The sequence below is a fragment of the Chaetodon trifascialis genome, chromosome 4 (assembly GCF_039877785.1).
Source record: "Chaetodon trifascialis isolate fChaTrf1 chromosome 4, fChaTrf1.hap1, whole genome shotgun sequence".
NCBI lineage: Eukaryota > Metazoa > Chordata > Actinopteri > Chaetodontiformes > Chaetodontidae > Chaetodon > Chaetodon trifascialis.
In genome coordinates this window covers 30,815,163-30,829,012 of record NC_092059.1, presented here as the reverse complement: position 1 = coordinate 30,829,012, position 13,850 = coordinate 30,815,163, and the positions used below count along the sequence as shown (strand labels likewise).

At 38.4% G+C, this 13,850-nt stretch overlaps 1 protein-coding gene and 1 non-coding gene across 5 annotated transcripts in view; one reads left to right on the top strand and one right to left on the bottom strand.

Annotated features, from left to right (window-relative positions):
• sass6 (SAS-6 centriolar assembly protein) overlaps nucleotides 1-13,850 on the top strand; it is a 22,095-nt gene extending 8,245 nt beyond the window's left edge. For 2 of the 4 annotated variants that reach the window (XM_070960283.1, XM_070960282.1), the window contains exons 2-16: nucleotides 837-897; nucleotides 1,131-1,210; nucleotides 1,321-1,425; nucleotides 2,853-3,021; nucleotides 3,463-3,540; nucleotides 4,150-4,269; nucleotides 4,489-4,680; nucleotides 7,020-7,214; nucleotides 8,468-8,557; nucleotides 8,968-9,147; nucleotides 11,234-11,315; nucleotides 11,600-11,700; nucleotides 12,065-12,168; nucleotides 12,569-12,660; nucleotides 13,296-13,850. In XM_070960283.1, coding sequence (XP_070816384.1) covers nucleotides 871-897; nucleotides 1,131-1,210; nucleotides 1,321-1,425; nucleotides 2,853-3,021; nucleotides 3,463-3,540; nucleotides 4,150-4,269; nucleotides 4,489-4,680; nucleotides 7,020-7,214; nucleotides 8,468-8,557; nucleotides 8,968-9,147; nucleotides 11,234-11,315; nucleotides 11,600-11,700; nucleotides 12,065-12,168; nucleotides 12,569-12,660; nucleotides 13,296-13,348 — 1,668 coding nt within the window. In that variant the 5' untranslated portion in view covers nucleotides 837-870 and the 3' untranslated portion in view covers nucleotides 13,349-13,850. Of the gene's footprint in view, nucleotides 1-647; nucleotides 898-1,130; nucleotides 1,211-1,320; nucleotides 1,426-2,852; nucleotides 3,022-3,462; nucleotides 3,541-4,149; nucleotides 4,270-4,488; nucleotides 4,681-7,019; nucleotides 7,215-8,467; nucleotides 8,558-8,967; nucleotides 9,148-11,233; nucleotides 11,316-11,599; nucleotides 11,701-12,064; nucleotides 12,169-12,568; nucleotides 12,966-13,295 lie in introns of those variants that run through there. The other 2 variants (XM_070960284.1, XM_070960281.1) reach the window with 2 other exon arrangements.
• LOC139330793 (U1 spliceosomal RNA) lies at nucleotides 7,966-8,130 on the bottom strand. Its single transcript, XR_011602158.1, has one exon. It is a non-coding gene; the product is annotated as a U1 spliceosomal RNA (small nuclear RNA).

Sequence of the window (13,850 nt, the reverse complement as noted above, 5' to 3'; positions counted from 1 at the left end):
TTAAAGCATTTGTTTTTAATGTCTGACAGCGTCCTGTATCATAACTACATCTCTGACGTTTGTAACAAACCAAACCGTGTGAAAATCGGGTAAAAATTAGAGGAGTTATGATGATAATTGTAGCTGGACATACACCTTCCTCCATAGAATAAATGCACTGGGGACGCATGGGAGACCCATCCAAGATGGCGGCCGCGCTGAACGTCAGCTCCTATAGGAAGCGTCAGTCAATGAGGCGTCTACGTATATTATGTCTATGGTCCCAACTGTGTAAGGCCAGATATGTCATGTTAAAGGGGTTTGGGAGATGCTGTCCTTGATGGTTCTCTGTTCAGACACTATTTTCTTCTCTAACACCACCTCCAGAGAAACCAGAGAGAGTTGAGGACAAGGCTCTCAAGTGCAGTTAGCTTCTCATGCACTTTAAGCAATCAGCATCTCTGAAAAAGACTTGAGTGCCAGAAAAAGTAATTGGTATCAATTGCGTTATTAGAAACTGCGATTATTATTCTTTTTTCTTTGTTTTACTAATCACTTTAATGACATTATCATTATCAGTTTACTATAACTGGTTTGAAATGATTGATAAGATAGGATAAGACTTTATTAGGAAATACTTTATTGATCCCACACCGGGGAAATTTAGTCAATACAGCCTGCAAGTATTACAAAGAGCAGCACAGTGGCATAAAGAGGTCCAAATAAAAAACTGTAGAGGGTACAGAATAGAAAAACAACAATTGTGCTTGTAATATGTTTTTATTGGCTAAGATTACATATAAATACTGTTTGAAGTCTCACTGCCATATACCAGTATTAACAGTTAAATTTTACAGGAAAGCAAATGTCCGTGTCACCATTGAGCTTCAGATGACAACAAGTCCAGTACACAGAAGGGTGAGCAGGACTATGGTATTAACAATTTAGATCGTGTTCCATACAGTTTTACTGTAGTCAGCTAATTGTAAAAAATAGCCAGTTCTCAACACTGGAAGGCCTGCACCTATTCCTATTCCTCCACAGGCCTCCCTGTGGCTTCAATTCAGTCCTTTAACCTTTAATGTATATGAAACTGTTTTTAAAGATAAGCTTCCCGATGATGAGCCTTCTGTTTTTTTTGTCCATATTAGGATCTTCTAGTAAAACTAACAGATGATATTGATCCATTTTTTCTCTTCAACCTCTCTATATCAGAAGAAGATTTCCAAAGGTAGGCATTGACAGAATTGTATGAATTACATTGTTCAGTGTTTGAATTTAGGATGTTGTGAGCAAGCTTTCTTAACTGTCACGTTTTTTTTTTTCTTTGTCATTGTGTAGTTTGAAAGTCCAGCAGGGGCTACTGATAGACTTTACGTCATTTCCACAGAAGTTTATTGACCTGCTTAATCTATGCTATTCTGAACAAGAGTCAAACAATCCAAGGTAGGAAAAAATGCAAGCCATCCCACAACATCACGCTGGTTTAGGGTTGGGTGGTATCCAGTTTTTGATACTGCTAAACCTTCCCCAAATATTCCCGTGGTATACAGTATTACCATCTGATTAGATTAGATTGCTGCTATACCGTTTTCTGCCACAAGGTGGCTACAGTGCACTTCAACTGTGATTTTCCATCTTGTGTCATGTTAATGTTTTTTTTAAACATTTTTGAAAATTTATTCTATGTGAAGCATTAGTGCTTGTCATTTCTTTGTAAATGTAAAGCATTTTGAGCTGCAATTATTGTATGAAAGGTGCTATACAAATAAAGTATAATTATTATTATAATTATTACTATTTTCATGCAACAACAAAAATGTGATACATACACATACAGTTTTATTCTCTGAACAACATCAGAAATGGAATAGTAAATGTTAGTAACATTAACAACATAGCATCCAGCAGGCTTATCAAATGATAATAAAATAACAACAAATAACAAAAACACCAGAATCAAAAATGGGTTAGGGTTAGGTGCAGCTGCAGCATTCAGCTATTCTTTAAGCCCATTCTAGTTTTTTCACCAGAAAAACAAGCATGTTTATGTTTTTCAGGCTTGAGCAGGCTTAAGAACAGACTTACAATTTTGCCTATGGCACTCTTATGGTGAGCATGTGGCACACACACATAAGTACTTCTGGGCCACCCTCAACATCAGTGGAAAGCAGTTGGCATTTGATTTCCACCAGAGAAGGGATCTCGGATCTCCGAAATGCTGCCAAACTGCAGCAGTTGCATTTTTTTTGGGGGGGGGGGGGGGCAACTTGCTTGCATTCACCATCTGTTTTTTTCTAATTTTCCCCACTGAGGAGAAGCTGTCTTGTGACACACATTTGTGATAACTTCTGTTTACACACATCATTACACTGTTTGCAAAAAGTTCTGTCTTCACTTTCATAGCGTCTTCAACCACAGACAGTGGTGCTGGACAAATACTCTTCAGGTGTTTATTACATATATGCACACATTGCTTAGCAGGAGTTTTTCATGACGGTTATGAAACGGCCATTGCTGCTATTTTCAAATACCCTGGGATACCATATTACCGCCCAACCCTATGCTGTTCAACTAAATAAATTCAGCTCTAGATTGTGTACTAATTTGTATCCGTCCTAATAATCAGTTTTTATATGTGAGATACAGACCTTTAAAATTACAAGTAATGCTGAGGTTTGTTGACTGTTGATTACTCATTCGTGATTGGTTGGTAAATTCTTACAGAGAACACGACATGCATGTTGTTGCTTTTATCATCCTATCAAGTTTAATCTGTGAAGTAGACAAAATATTAGACACCTTTCATTAATAATGTACTTCAGTAAAATAACATCACACACTGTATGACTGTATATTATCTTTTCCCACAGGTTTCTTCTGTACTTGTCTTGTCAGTCTCCAGTGCTTGAAGGCCCTGGCAACTTCAGTGTTGTAGAGACAAACGTATTCAAACACCTTAACCACTTGTCTTTACGGCTTGCTCACGGCTCTGACAAAGAGATTAAAGACTATCTGGCAGTATGTCTCTCCTCTTTGAAGGTTGGCACATTCAGCATCGATCGTCATCATAATACTTTCTGGCCTTTTGAATAGGAGTTCAAATTATAAAACTCAGGTGTTTCTACTCCAACTGAGTTTGTCTTGTGGAGTTCTACAAAGGAAGATGTTATTCCAAACAGTGCCAACAGCTTTTATTTCTGTGGTGTTTGTTAAAGTGGTAGACTGTAACATTGCTTGTATATTGGTTGTACATTTCAGTTGATTGAGTTAAAGCACTTAAATTGATTGCTACTCTTGTATTGTTCCACCTATTAAGATCAGGAGAGGAAATGTCTTCCAAATGAAAAATTAACAGATATGCAAACCTTCACATGGATTAGAAAAATGAAGGCTTTAGCTGATGAGCCTAAAAGTAATCATTTAAGTGGAAGTATCTTGTCAAAGTTGTGTTTATAACGACATGTCATCTCAATGTTTCAGGCAGAAAAGCAGGCCCTAGAGTCAAAGTTTAAGAAGACTGAAGACGATCTGTCCAGGCAACTAAATTATGCTCAACAGGTGTGCACTTTCATTGGACTTGTTGTTTACAGCCTTATTTTAATTTCCCAAGTGTATATGTATATGTAGCAGTGCCAACATGTATCTTGGTGCTGGAATGAATCTCATGTCTCCCAGACAGAATGCTATGTTACTAACCACTCTGCTCCCTGTAGAGGTTTGTGTGATTATGCTGTAGCAGCCTGGTGCCCTTTGGGTGTTATTTAATCAACAGACACCAAAAGAGACAGTAGTGTGGCACTGTACTCTGGTAGGCCACAAATGAGAGGCTTTGGTCTAAGGAAGGAGATACAGCTTTATAAATGTTCTTGTATGAAATATATCTTACATCCTTTTACAGTGGGTTAATTATTCCAAGCTTTCTTTGGACTGCGGGGGTTTAATGAACTGAAGGAGAATGTTCTCAATCCATTTAAACGAGCTGTGGACAACATTTATTGTAACAATCACTCATTAATTTGTGGTTAAATGCAGTCTGCTTTAACCACTTTATAAATTGAATGATGTAAACAGTACAGAGTTTTGTGTAAAATTAACAATGGCTGTTATCTGAGTGGTTAAAAAGAAACAGTGCTTATGTATCTGAATATATATGTATTTTGTTCATAGACTCTGTCTGAGAAGACTAAAGAGTTGGACAAACTGCGCTCAGAGTGGACTAGTCAGGCTAGCTGTTTGTCCAACCGTTATTCTCAGGAGTTACAATCAGAAAGAGAAAAGGCTGTAGAGGTAAGACTCCTTTGTAATAGCCATATTGTTTTTGCAATAGACTTAAACTCTGTGTCATGTTAACATTTTGTCTTGAAACTCTGCGAAATGTAGTGTATTTAGTGATTTGTTGGGATGTTTCTTTGGAACACATCAAACATATGGATCAATAGCAAAGATGTGGGTTATGCTGAAGTTGACAGAGATATTTTTCTGGCATGTCTTCATGATGTCTTGCAGTTACAGAGCAGGCTCCAGCAGCAGACTGAACAGCTACGTCAGGAGCTGGAGAGTGCTCATAACAAGAGTAGCCAGCAGCTTCATAGCAGATTGACAGAGCTGGAGGCCTCCTGCAAAGAGCTGATGGAGAGGAAATACAAGAACGAGTCTGTCATCAGAGACCTGAAGATAAAACTAGTGGGTGCAGAGGAGGTTAGTGAATGAAGAGGCCATATGAGGAATGACTGGACCCAGAACACTGGAGTTTTAAACCTATAATAACTGGGGTTTTGTTGTTGTTTTATAAAAATAGCATGCTTAACTGCATCTGTGTTAGCATGCAGGTAGAGGGCTATGCACATACTCTTAGAGCTATATCCAGAAGCTATATTTTCCGTTCCTATATTGCCAACTCCAATAACACTAAGATATGGAAGGTAACATTACATGTCAATTTCTTGTTGGCTACAAGAATGAACACAAAAGTCTTCATATACTCCAAGGAAAAGAAGACCCAGTGCATTAACGTGATGGAAATGTCCCCACAACAACTGCAACTGGAAAACTCTTGGGCTATAAGTGTGTGTTAATCAGTACTGCTGTGAGGGCCAATACAAAGCTTCAAAACTGAACCTCAAGGATGGATTGATACTGACTTCAAAAATCTTAAAAATAAGATATGTTTCCTTACAGTGCTAATAGGGTGAAAATCACTTGGTGATGTGATTTCTTTGTTGTAAAGCACTTTGAAGGGTACTCCACAAATAAAGTTTACTTTCATGATTTTTATTATTATTCGTCCATCCCCCCTGTGAAAAACAATATTGTCTGGACGCAGACTCTCTTTCATCAGAAGCAGATTGTTAAATAAGCAAAATAAAATGATAAAAATCCCACCCCACCTCCCCAAAAATAGAAAAAATAAGAACAAAACAATTGCAGATAGCGAATAGATTTGTCCAATCACCCAGCCCTAGCGAACATTAACATGAATTGTTCCTCCTGCCATGTTTGGAGGCTACAGTGCAACACTTTATTTGCTTAGGCTAAAGTGAATTATGCAAGAATGATTATCCATGGCATGCAAGAGTTTGTCATGAGTCAAGTTTTATGATCTGCAACGTGATATCCACCTTTCTGATATGTCATCTTAGCTTAATGGTGTTTCTCAACTCATTTATTGTCGGTGGAAAGTAACTAATACATTTACTTATGGACTGTACTTCAGTACAAATTTTAAGTATTTGTACTTCTTTTTTCTGCAATTTATACTTCCATGACATCTCAGTACATTTATCTGACAGCTTTAGTTTCTAGTCACTTTGTAGACTTAGGTTAAAAATACAAAATGTAATCAATGAATACATAATGTTGTATCTATAAGGTTTTATTGGTTCCCAGGGTGAAATTCACAAGCTACCCAGCAGTGTATAATATATATAAATAATTTTAGTAATTATCATCCAATTGTATAACATGGATTATTCTGAAATGGGACATTCTGTATGAGTTTTGCTTCTGGCATTTGAACTGTATTTTGATGCTAATACTTTTGTGCTTTTACTGAAGGAGCATATGAATTTTACTTGGGGCAGCTGTGGTTCAGGAGGTAGAGTAGTCGTCCACTGAAGGTCGGCTGTTGATCCCTGGCCTCGACAGTCTACATGTCGAAGTAACTTTGGGCAAGATACTGAACCCCAAATTGCTCCCAATGCTGAGCATCAGTATGTGTTAATGTGTTCTCCCTCTTCTTCCCCACTCTCACCCCTCTGCCTCTATATCTTTCTGTGCTTTTTCCATTTCTCTCTCACCCCTCCCTGATCTCATCCTCTTCTGCCTCTGGTTCTAGGCCCCTCGGCTCTCTCCTCTGTGTGTGTGTGTGTGTGTGTGTGTGTGTGTGTGTGTGTGTGTGTGTGTGTGTGTGTGTGCGCGCGCGCGCGCGCACATGCTTGCCTATTGTTAGATATTGTGATTAAAAGAATTGAAACACAAGAAAACTTACTTGTTTATTAAAACAAGTTGTTTTCTTATTGCTATTTTGTGTATAAATGTCACACACACACAAAAAAATCCTTTTTCACTACTCCTTTATTGTGGAATCAAACACTTGCGAGTATTTGAGCTGACCATGATCATTTTGCGCAATTGGTTGGTCATGTAATAATTGTGACAGGCATACACACGTGTACACAGCCTCTCTTAAAATGATTACTTCCAGAGAATCAACATTTGGTATGATATGTGTGGTTGAAAACACATAGTCAGTTGTGGTCAACACATTTTAGAACAGCATATGTCTTAGTACAGTTGTACCAGCAAAGAGCAGAACCTGCCCATTGCTGACTGACTGAGACACTTATTGGAATATCTGTGCAATAACAGTACAAACAGTGGCCTCTAAATGACCATTAACAACTCTGTAAGTAAGGAAAACACTTTAATACACAGCTTCTGTGCTGTGGTGTAAGTTTAAGTGTAAGTCCACCTATATAAATGATAATGATTATTTGAATACGTATTTTTGTTCACTACATCTGTTGTTATTTCTGTAGGAGTGCCAGCATTTGAAGCAGCAGGTCCTTTCTCTTAGAAGGGAGAATAGCACTCTGGATGCAGAGATCCATGAGAAGGAGCGTTTTGTGAGCCAGCTACAGATGAGAGTGGCTGTCCTTGAACAGGAGATTAAAGATAAGGACCAGCTCATGCACCACACAAAAGAGGTGCTTGAAGCCACACAGCAGCAGAAGGTAAGAGCTGCAACTTCAGATGCATGTTTTTTTTAAATCACCCAAAAAGTCATAATGGGGAAAAAAAACAACAGCACAATTACGAGTTATATAATCTGATTAGCAACTTGAGATGTGAATACGACATTTTGGTTATTCTCTATAAACAGTTATCTGCATATGAATAATGCAGAATACATCTTTATAAAGCTAATAAAGTTAAATCATTGTCTGACAATGGCCACTGGTTTCTGAGATAGCATACACATACTGCTCAAACATGATTGGTCAAAACTACTCAGACTACACATGGGGAAAAAAAGATCCAATACAAAAAATATATATAGAAAGAGAGGAAGAAGAAGAAGAAATCACCTCTATTTATCACAGCACACAGAGAGTTACAGGGAGGGAACTGCACACGTCATGCAAGTGAAATTCTTTTGACCCATCCTGGAATGTCGTTCCTCTGCGGCAGACCAGGAGCGGTGGACTGCCAGCCGACAGCGGGACCCAGTTTCTTTCTGTCACCATTGGTCAGGTGGTGATCTTCTTGCATGTTTTTAGTAAGGGTATTTTTATGGAGGATACCCCAGGTGAACACAGGGAGAACATGCAAACTCCACACAGAAAGGCCCTTTTACCTCAAGCAGCAGGCACCGAAGGCATGGTAGAGGACACGCCCCCAGCGCCCACAGTGGGAATCGAACCGGGACCTTCTAGCTGTGAGGCGACAGTGTTTCCACCGTAACACCTTAAAAAAAAAAAATATGAGGGGAGAGCGCGTACGCAGTCCCCAACTACCACAAATTATGCAGTCGAGATTCCCACATGTGGGGAATTCGCACGGGTCAGGACATCCCTTAGTGCAATGGATGTGCCTCGCCATGGGTGAACCACCTTGTTGATCATGGTATTTCCCCTTTCAGGTAAGTATGGGAGACATTGTTCTACTGTCTGAAATACTCACCTGAGCACCAAGTGTGGATTCATTCTCTGCTGAAATTGGTCCCACTGAAGTCATTTTTTCCTCCTGTTTGAGTCACATTTGCCAAAAACTACAGTTGTCAGCTGTTTTGGGAAATTACTGAGCCTTTTTTTTTTGTTGTTTTTAAAGATTCACATTTTCATTAGAAAACAATGGGCTTTGAGAGTGAGAGCCAGAGACAGGGTAGGGAAATCGAAGACTATTGAGAAACACACAAATACATTGTTGGTATTGGTGTTTTAATTCATTCATATATTTTTAACCTTTATGTTTTTTGTTTTTCTAGGAATCAGTGGAAGAAAATGCTGAAAGTAAAGAACTTCAGATCAGTAAACTTGAAGCAACAGTGAAATCACTGTCCGAGGAACTGATAAAGGTTTGCGAAAACAGGCCATACAAATATATCGCCATTCTACATATACTCACTTGCCAGTTTCTAAGCTACACCTAGCTAAATTAAGTGTAGTTTAACAGTCCTGCACTAAATACTACTTTCATGAAGGTTCTAATGTTCAGGTTTTGTTGAAACTGACAGAGAGATGTTGATTCAACCATATGATCATTTTTGGGGACTTCGTGGTTCTGTTGAATGGTACTGCATGACAGAGAGAGACGTTTCTGTTTTTTGCCCAGACCTTGCTGATATAAATTGGATGGACAAAATAATATTAATTAACATATTAGTTGTAATATCTTAAAACCGCAACTTAGTGTATAACTATGCCTTATGTTTGAATTTGGTCCAGTCCAGATTCTTACTTTTTTTCCTTTTATTTTTTTGTCCAGGCTAATGGTATCATTAAGAAGCTGCAGGTAGAGGTTAGAGGCCTACTTGGAAAAATAAAAGTAAAAAACACTGTGACAGTGTCACAGGAGAAGGTCCTCAAAGATACATCAGACAAACTTCAACATGTTGAAGAGGATCTACAGAGCACCCAGCAGCAACTCATCACCAAGAATGAGCAGGTATGTCATCAATTTATAGAAACTGAGGACACACTGCATTTAATAGTCTCTAGGCCATTCTGCCATTCTGAATCTCTTAATAGCATTAAAAAGCAGTGCTGCCTCTGTGGAATTTTGACGTCAAATATATATAGATCTCACCATACCCCCCCCCCCCCCCCCCCCCCCCCAAAAAAAAAAAAGTACATTGGTGACCAACAGAGGCAGTGTGGTGTATGATTTTAGTTTTTGTTCTATTGTAAATATAAATTCTGGTGAGGATAACAGGTCTAAGGTGTGTTGTAGTGTAATCACCTGAACCCAGCTGAGCTGCTAATGTCAGCACTGTTGTCCCACGTACAAGTTAAGCATACTGTGTCACAGGATAGCCAGATGAGAGCCAATGGCACCCTTTTTGATTCCCACAAAAAAGGAAGTAAAGAAAAGGCAGGGGGAAGAGGACAGGGCTGTCACAGGGCTGTTAGCCAGTCTATTGTGAAAGTGAGAAAGACCTGCAGCCTCTCTAAACAGAAACGTCGAAGGGCTTTAGCTAACCATTAATCAGTCCAATAGTACATAAAGTTATTTAAATTTTTTGTCCATATTTGTCAATATGGAAACATGGTCTGGAGAGAGTGAGACAGACAGAAATGCAGTCAGAGAGAGAGAGAATCAGGTGTGGTGGAGGAGGGAAACATTTAGGGGGGGAGGGGACCTGAAGACCGGAATTGAGAAACACTGGGTTAACTCATACAAATTTCAAAGCTTTATAAATACTCTGACTCCACAAACCTTGTCCCATCCATGGGCTCCTCTAAGCAGTTTTCTTGCCCTCTAAAATGCCTATAAAGCAGGAGAAGGTTATAATGTAACCATAATTAAGAAATGGCAGTCAAAAAGAATGGTGGAGGTCTCGAAGACCAGTAAAACTTTCAGAGAGAACTGCTTGTATGATTGCTAGAAAGGCAAATTACACCCTGTTGGACTGTAAAAGACTCAGGAGAGTTGCAGATTCTGGAGATGTGGTACACTGTTTTACTGTGCATCAGCTGCACAGATATGATCTTCATTGAAGAGTCGTCAGGGGGAAACCTTTCCTGCATCGTCACCACAAAATTCAGCATCAGATGTTTGCAAAACATCTAAACAAGCATGATATATTTTAGCAACAAGTCCAGTGCACTGATGAAGTTAAAATGGAACTTTTTTGCCACTTTTGGCACAAGAATCTAACAGAACTAGAAGCCTTTTGAAAGGAAAAAATGGTGAAGATCCCCCAAACAAGAACTGAAAGATTTTTAGCTGCTGCAGAGAGTATTATTTTGCAAAAAACTTTTGCATGCCACTGTATATACATATTACACATTAATAAAGTAAACCAAGATTATTATAAACGAGTCTGCAATAATATCGTTTATCATAGCAGAATCGTAACAGATAATTATTGGTGCTAATAATCGGGTTCCAGTTCCTCAAATGAGGAAGGAGAATGTCCTTCTCTCTCTGTTATTATCATTAGAAATTGAATAGCTTTGTCTTTGTTAGAGTAGGGTTAGGGTTTGTTTTATTTTTCTGTTACAGCATATATGTGTGTGCTCTTTAAATATGTTCTCATTTTGAAAGAACACAATCAGAAACCAAGTGAAAATTTTGTATTTTAAAGCCTCACAGCAAGAAGGTCGTGGTTGTGTGTATGTGCCCTGCGACCGGTCCAGGGTGTACCCCGCCTCTCGCCCGTTGACATCCGAGATAGGCTCGGGCCCCCCCGCGACCCCGAAAGGGATAAGCGGCATAGAAAATGGATGGATGGATGGATAGTTTCATGATGGCACCCCCATGCATAAATGGAGATTTTGTTTCCGTACAACCAATGAAATGACTTGAATTTAAACCATATTTGCCATGAAGCATTTACATCAGGGTTCTATCATAACCTTTTAACACACATTGGCTTTCCTGCTGGTTAAGTCTCTTACTTTTACATACAAACATAAATACAAAAGGTACACTGCTGATGTCAGTTTGAAGGCTAGATTGCTTCATTAGGCTAATTAATACAAAATAAACGATTTGATATGAACTTGATGACAATATATGTTTCTTTCAGGTTTCAAAAATGAAAAAACAGTTGGAGATGACGGTACAGAAGCTCAATGAAAGCAGAGAGGTGTTAAAAACCAATGAGAATGGTGAGGATGCTTGTCTCACTCATCACAACTCAATGACAACTGACTAACTGCAGTTATGTTATTCACTGGAGACAATTTATATCCTACCAATTCTTGTTTTTGTTTTTTCATTTTACAAAATAACTTCTCACTCCATCAGGGTTAAAGACACATTTTAAAACATACTTTTGTATCACACTGATTATTAAATTAAAGTCCAAAAGTATGTGGATCAAAGCACCCTGTCAGTTTTGCCGGTTTTCAACATCACTCTCATACTCTGTTATATTTTTCTTTTCCCCCAGTTATAAGTTGGCTTAACAAGCAGCTTAATGAAAAGCAGCTGTCCAGAAAGCCACCTGAATCTTTGGAGAATCGTTTGGTTTTATCCACAACAGGACTCAGGGTAGGAGATACCCCCTGGCTGTGCTCATAGCCAAACTTGGGCATTATTTCTTACACACTATTGTAAACATCAATATTACTATTATACTTTGCCTCATATATGGATTGCAATTGTCTTCCACTTAATTAGGTAAAAGTAATGGTGATGTGTGTGTGTGTGTGTGTGTGTGTGTGTGTGTGTGTGTGTGTGTGTGTGTGTGTGTGTGTGTGTGTGTGTGTGTGTGTGTGTGTGTGTGTGTGTGTGTGAACAAACTTTTTCGGAGGTGATGTTAAAGCCAAATGTCTCATTTGATTTGAAGATATTACATACAATTTTACACGTGTCACTAACTATTATCTTTAACAATATCGGTGTATTTTTCCAGGCACACTTTCATCCTCAGACAGACAAACCTGTGGTATGTCCTTTGGTTGCTGCTGATGTTGCTCCTGCTGAACAACGAGCAGTGCAGCCAGCCAACATACAGACGTGAGTTTGGATGATTGCTTTCTTTCCCACAAGTATATTCCATCTTTCCACAATTTATTCTGGTGTTCATGCTGTGTGAACACCATACATTCAGTTTAAAGAGGATTTAGCTCCTGACGGTTTACGTACACTTATGCTGAAAAATTTCCTATTCAACTTTTAAATGAGATTTTTGTTTCAAATTGTCTGCTTTCCTTTTGAACATGTCTGCCTTTTTGTAGGGCAATTTTGTTTTAGAATCACTGTTAGGCCATAAATCGGAGGGCTGAAAGATACGTATTTCATTTTCATTTTTTTATGTTCTTCAAGATCGTAAAACAACCGTTTAAACAATTTCCCCCATGATCAATAAAGTATATCTGATTCTGATTCTGATCGTGTTTTTTCTTATTGTCCTCAGCGGAGACTGTGCAGGTCTGCACTCTAAGTACTTTGAGAGGAGAGATGATAGCATCCCCATCTACGGTCTGTCGTCTAATCAGCTTCACAGAGGTGAAACCACTCATCATTTAGAGCACTTCATGGACTTCAGCATATTCAGCTGGATGTTCAACAGTAAATACTGGTTTCATTAGACCACCTTAGCAGAGATGGTCATATTTCACAATGTCAATACTACAATGCTAGCAAACTAATTGGTGTGTGAGAGCAGGGAAGGCACAGGGCACAGGAGTATGAACATAGATCAGGATGAGACTATATTTAGGCATGTGTCTATTGTACATCACAGTGGTTGCCTAACCTAAATCATGCCTTAATCATGCTTGAGCAGGTGTGGATATAAAGAGTATGCAAGGAGTGTGTTGCTATGCAGTTACAGTGAGTAGCCAGATTCCAGTCATCCAACGTCATGAGAAACACAGTTTTTGGTTATGTGTTGAATGTTAGCTTTTTCCATGTGAGTCTGTGCATGTTAAAAACTTCACACAAGTATTGCTGTAAAAGCAGAGTGGCGGGAGAATACTATTGCATGTGGAGATACAGCCTTATATTCAAGTTATTATCAAAAGAAATCATGTTTGATGACAAGAGTAAGGATAACGTGATAGAGGTTTCAGTTTTCTTTCTTTCCTTCTTTCTTTCTTTCTTTCTTTCTTTCTTTATTTCTTTCTTTCTTTGATTTTCAGAGTTCCCTCAGCAAACAAAGCCTTCTGCAGCTTCTGCTTACTTCTCTGCATGAAACAGAGAAGTAAGCAAATTTTATGACCAGCACACAGAATGCCGTTCATTCCAAATGTGAAAGGAATAGAATGGAATGGAAGTAAAGCCTTCAAAACCTCACTATTCACTTCATATTTTCAGCTCCTGTGCAAAACTGTTACTGACTTGCTGTGTAAAATGAACTTGTTTGCATGTAGCAATTGTTTCTATTTATGTGCTAATGCTCTGCACATCTAATGTCTAATTTGTCATTCAAGTAAATGCTTTAAAACTTTCCATATGGTGAATTCCAGGGATTATGGTGAATGTATGAGTATCTTCAAATCATTCTATTCTATCATTCATTCTATTTTTCCTAATACTTTACAGAATAATATTATCATTGAGTGTCTATATTGTGTTTTTGTTTTCTGTTTTATTTCAGTGAAGTGTAATCTTTAATAAAGATCTTTTCCATACTTGTTCCTGCAGCATTTATCTGACTTTAAGCCCCCATCAAATATTAAAAATGTGTAAAATGT